The sequence below is a fragment of the Centrocercus urophasianus genome, unplaced genomic scaffold, assembly GCF_019232065.1.
Source record: "Centrocercus urophasianus isolate 14NV4802_14NV808 unplaced genomic scaffold, USGS_Curo_1.0 seq_24, whole genome shotgun sequence".
In the NCBI taxonomy this organism is placed as follows: Eukaryota; Metazoa; Chordata; class Aves; order Galliformes; family Phasianidae; genus Centrocercus; species Centrocercus urophasianus.
In genome coordinates, this window is record NW_024884800.1 from 276,602 (window position 1) to 282,069 (window position 5,468).

General features: G+C 48.6%; 1 protein-coding gene across 1 annotated transcript; it reads left to right on the forward strand.

Moving 5' to 3' along the window:
- Nucleotides 1-830: 830 nt before the first annotated feature.
- Nucleotides 831-4,808, forward strand: LOC122163786 (probable G-protein coupled receptor 83). Its single transcript, XM_042825279.1, has 4 exons — nt 831-1,208; nt 2,887-3,012; nt 3,569-3,702; nt 4,187-4,808. The coding sequence occupies exons 1-4, from the start codon at nt 831-833 to the stop codon at nt 4,806-4,808; spliced, it is 1,260 nt and encodes a 419-aa protein (XP_042681213.1).
- Nucleotides 4,809-5,468: the final 660 nt, after the last annotated feature.

The window sequence follows — 5,468 nt, forward strand, 5'->3', positions numbered from 1 at the left end:
ATGTTGAAATTTAGTAAAAAGGCTGTACTCCACCAAGCTTTTGTGCTGGGTATACAGAAAGGAGGGAGAGAAGACGGGAAAGAGGGAAAATAAGGGCACATCCATCTCTCTGTATTTTGCTGCTCTGCTAGAATCTGTGGTTGTCAGATACTCCAATCACCTGTCTGTGGGGCTGCAATCCATCTCAGGGTGAGCCAGGAGGAGATACACCATTGGCTATTTCACATGCAGTGTGTCATCTGGCAGGCTGTACATATAGTGAGGAAAGCGGGGACCACTCAGTCTCTGAGCAAAGCTGCTTCCAGTGAATAGCTCAGAGATACTCTGAGGATGGAAAGAAATGGGAAAGGCTTCCCCTTTTTTTTTTTTTTTTGTTGTTGTTGTTGTTCTGATAAGCTCTGAAAACTGTTGGGAAATGGAGTGCTGACTGATGAAGGACTGTGTGGAATAGCAATAAAGCACTTTTCCAAGGAGAAGCTGTGAGAGAGAAGAACAGTACCTGAAAGTAAATATTTCATAGGATTTCTTCCTACATAGAGGAAGTGTTTGGGGATATTTCAGCATCTGAATCGTCTCCTGTATACAGGACGTATGGGACTGAAAAAGAAGAGCAGTACCTGGAGAGTCCTGGAGCGCAGCTGATGCACAATCAGCACAGGAAGAAGGACCCATTTATCAACTCCTTTATGCGCTTTGCATCTGCAGGGCATATTTTTATAATGCAAGCATGCATGTTCCTCTCTGCAACCGCTGACTGTAGCACCTGAGCTCCTAGGAAGGAGGAGGGCAGGGAAACTTTCTGCTGGCCCCGCGGCTGCACTTCCTGAGCCATGAGCAGGCACACGTGGTTCCCTCTGCAGTACATCTCCAAGCCCTTCTGGAGAGCAGAGAATCACACCGGCACCAGCTTCCTCTCCGCACGGTACAGCTTCCCAAATCAGTCCTTCTTCCACAGTGATTTGGACCTGGAGGACTTGGGAGACTTTGACAGTGAGACGAAATACGAGGGCGAATCCCAGAGCAGGACGGTGCAGGCGCTGCTGATCATAGCTTACTCAGTGATCATCTGCATCTCACTCTTTGGAAACACCCTGGTGTGCCATGTGGTGATCAAGAACAAGAGGATGCACTCTGCCACCAGCCTCTTCATCATCAACCTGGCCGTGGCCGATGTGATGATCACTGTCCTCAACACCCCCTTCACGCTGGTAGGACTTGGGCAAGGCTTGGTGGGGTGGTGGGATGTGGAGCAGGGAGCTGTGTGCATGCACACATCAACAACCTGCTGGCATACAGAATTTTCTAGCAGCTCTCTCCCCCTGCTCTTATCTCCTGGGTGGGCTGTGTGCTGTGCACAGCTTCCCCTGTGCAGATATGGGCTTGGTGCAGAGATGGGGCCACTTGCCTCTGTGTCCCAGAGCCCACCAGGAGGCCTCCCCTCCTGGTACTGTTCCCTCTCCAGGATGCAGACAATACTGGGGTGTCCTGCTTGTGCTTTAGTGGGGAAGGGAGCTGGGATATGTTTAGCACTTGAAGGCACAATTAGCTGTCAATTTGCTATAGAAACACAAGCAGTCGCTGCTTGTGAAGACTGTGAGGTCTGTGCTGTGCCATGCAGCTCTGTGTGCCTCTAACCAGAGCTGGGAGTCCTTTGTTTGCTCCCAGGCACTAAATAATGGTGGCCATAAAGAGAAAAACAGAGTGAGGTGGGACGAATAGGCTGCTGCATTGCCTACAAGTGATGCAGTGCAGGACTGTCAGTGTAGCTGAGTTTGGCAGAGTCCTCTGGATCCTGAGCATCCCGAGTGCTCCTATTGTGCTCCCTGGCCATAGCTGCCCACAGCTCCCTTCCACCTTCCAGAAGCACTCCCTGCATTGCTGACTTGAATTCTCCTTTTCTCAAGCCAATCCTATGTCTTTGGTGGGGTTTCTCTGCTTTGCTCTTTTGGGATTGTTCTGGGGGAGAACAATGTGAGCATTGGCACAGCAGTTACATATTGGGCATAGGTAATTAAGAAACTGCAATCCCTCTTAGAAAAGAGCTTTGCATCAACTTTAGAGAAAAAGAAAATTGCTACGGTTTTGTTGTTACTGAGTTGTCTCTGTGGGAGTATAATTAGAATTAAAATGGTAGGTTAATTGAAAGCATTAGCTAGTCTTGACTAATCTTCTGTGTGGACATATGTGTTGCAGTAAATGTGCCTTATTTCAAATTAGCTTAATCTCCCTCCAGAATGAGTTATACCAAATGCTGTGCAGTGAGGAACACTTACTTAGCACTTGAACAACGTGTGTGCAGGGAGCAAAACAACAGCAGGTACTTGGAATAACTGCCTCTGTAGGAAAGGCACAAGAAGCAGCGCCTTCCAGGAATTCGTACGGAATGGCACGAGCCTTTCTGCTGTGCTCTGGCTTCAGACTTCACATGCTCCCCCCAGCAGCAGTGGGATTTCATGCCTGGTGGGGATAACATGGGCACCAGAGGTCAGATCGATGAGGAGGGCTCATTTCCTGGTAAAGTGTTAGTTGCTTTCTCAACTGGAGGGAAATTTTTTCTTCTGTTTGTCTAAGCTAGCTGACACCTATGAAATTGCTGTTGATGTATCTCTAACAATGTGATAAGAGGGAGCCAGCCTCAGAGATCAGTGTGGAGTTGAGGCTGCCATCCCCATTCACTGCTGAGTGGCCACGAGCTTTCGGAGATGCTCCCAATGCAGAGCACCAGCTCCTTTCCAACCCATCCATGAGTTCTTCCATGAATTCATCTCTGAGTTTTGAACTTGTGGCAACTTTATCATGGCACTTCTTCCTTACAGTGCTCCTGGGAAGCCTATTTGCAGCCCTTCAGACAGTGCACAGTTCCAATCCATTGTTTCACCTCTCCAGGTGCGGTTTGTAAGCAGCACGTGGGTCTTTGGAAAGCTGATGTGTCACATCAGCCGGTTTGTGCAGTACTGTTCTGTCCATGTGTCTGTACTGACCCTCGCTGCCATCGCTCTGGATCGTCACCAGGTACGTGATGCACCTAGCAGCTGTGTTTGTTGGGAGGTAGGGAGCTACATGCATTAGGTTTCAAGTTCCAGTTCCTGAAACCCTGCGGCGTCTTGGGAATGAAGGAACTGGGCTGAGGGATTCTGGTTTTCATGCTGCTGGACAAAAACCTGCTTCCTCGTGGTAATGGTGGTCCAATTAGAGAGGTTGTGGAGTTCCCATCCTTGGGGATATCCCAAACCCAACTAGAGGCAGCCCAAGGCAGCCTGCAAGGTATGCTTTCTTGCAGTGCTGGAGCCTGCAGTAATGGCTGTTACTGATAAGCACAACAAATGACACAGAGAAATTAAGTTTAAAACAGTAACTGGTGGCACTCTGATTGCCTGGGTTGTGCTCCATCTGGTGTTGGAGCACGGATCATCCATTCCCATCCAAGGAGTTTGGTAGTCTGCTCATTCTACAGATACTGCAGCTCCTGAAAGAAAATTCTGATAATGTTGTATTTTAATTAGTAGATTTTTGTCATTTTTATCAGTTGAGGGCACTTTAAATCCACTGAACGGGTTGTTCTCTGCAGGTTATCATGCACCCTCTCAAGCCGCGCATGTCCATGGTGAAAGGAGGGATTTGCATCATTATCATCTGGGTTATGGCCAGCTGCTTCTCACTGCCTCATGCCATCTATCAGACCTTGACAAGGTTTTACATCGGGTAAGACATTTGCACGGTGATCCTTTGTAGGACATACTCAGTTTAGTCAAGGTCACACAGATTCTAATGCATGTTTCTCCGTCTGAGTTACTGAAATGTGAAGCATGGGGAAGCAGAGAAGTCTCCTTGGCTTTGAGTCGATGGTGACTTTCTCTCAAATGGATAATGAAAATCAATGAAATTGCTTTCAGGCTTGTTGTTGGTTGATGTTGACTCAGAGATTCAGCGCTGTCATTTGAGTCAGGCACAGAAGAGAGATGCTCTTCAGCATTAGAACATTTATATTTTCTGAGGATACGTTTAAAATATTTCCACTGAGGCCAAAGCTCAGGCTTAACATAGAATTCTCCAAAGAAGCTCTCACCCACGTTACTGAATGAGTTCCACTGCCTGTACCTTTACTGAGATGCATAAGTGTGCATAAGTGCATGCATGTGTTGTGCAATGTGCCGTGGGACTGACAGCTCTCTCCCTCTGATCCCAGGAACAGAACAATACGAACGGTTTGCCTCCCCAGCTTCCCTCCTCCTGCTGACCTTTTCTGGAAGTATTTGGACTTGACTACATTTGTTCTCCTGTATGTTCTGCCCTTGCTTGTGATCTCCATTACCTATACCATCGTGGCTAAGAAGCTCTGGCTGAGAAATGCCATTGGAGACATCACTATGGAGCAGTACTACGCCCATCAGAGGAAGAAGAAGATGACGCTGAAGATGCTGATGGTGGTGGTGATTGTGTTTGCAGTCTGCTGGTTTCCCCTGAACTGCTACGTGGTGCTGATCTCCTGCAGGGCCATCCACAGCAGCAATGCTCTGTACTTTGCTTTCCACTGGTTTGCCATGAGCAGCACTTGCTACAATCCCTTCATTTACTGTTGGCTGAACGAGAATTTCAGGTCTGAGCTGAAGTCCCTGCTGTGTGCATGCCAGCGGAGGAGCGCAGCACAGAGCCATGCCCTGCAGTCCATCTCCCCTCCATTCAGGCCCACTTGGCTCGAGAGCTGCCAGTACAAGAGAGGCAGCACCTGCCAGAAAACGGCATCATCCCAAAGGAATTCTGCCAAGACAGACATATCCAGCGTTCGGCCAATTGTGGCAGAGCACTGACCCCTGTCTGGTGGCCAGGCAGCATGCAGTCTGTCCCACTTTGGGAAACTGAGCTGCCGGTCAGCAGTGATAACGGTGTGGCAGCCGCTCAGCAGGATGCTGCGCTTTGGGTAAAGCCTGCACTGTAACACTAGGATAAACAGTTTTTAAAATCTGAAGCTGGAAAAGTTGGCACAGGGTTTGTTTGTAAAGCTTCATGCCCTCCCCTAGATAATAACATACCTTCTGTGTAACCTGGCTTAGAATCCTCACAAGCAGGAGCCTCACCAACCTCAGGCAGTGCTGTGCTCAGGGCTGTGGCTCTGTGCCTGGTATGGACCCCAGGCCTTCATGTTGAGAAACAGAGGGATGCACAGAGAGCTGTGTGTAAACACGAGGGGAGGGGGGAGGGGGGAGGTGTTCACCTCTGGAGGGTGATTCTCATTTTAACTGTGAAAAAAAAGAGATCTGTGGGCTCACTGCAGAGGCTGTCAGCTTCCTCTCCTGCATGCTGCTGTCGGGCTGGTAACCTGAATTCGGGCTCAGCTTTGGATTGCTGCTATGGTTAAGTGATCCAGAACTAATTGTGCAGGAGATGAGTTTGCTTCTGGAGTAAAGATTAGCTGATTGTGTAACTATTAAGCTAAAGCTAACAGTGCCCTTCCTTCACTGCAGATTTTG

What these genes read in the sequence shown, in the direction of transcription:
- LOC122163786 (XM_042825279.1), top strand. Translation starts at nt 831, where the DNA reads ATGAGCAGGCACACGTGGTTCCCTCTGCAGTACATCTCCAAGCCCTTC. An exon ending in TCAACACCCCCTTCACGCTG is followed by an intron (nt 1,209 to 2,886) that starts GTAGGACTTGGG and finishes TCACCTCTCCAG; the next exon opens with GTGCGGTTTGTAAGCAGCAC. An exon ending in TTGACAAGGTTTTACATCGG is followed by an intron (nt 3,703 to 4,186) that starts GTAAGACATTTG and finishes CTCTGATCCCAG; the next exon opens with GAACAGAACAATACGAACGG.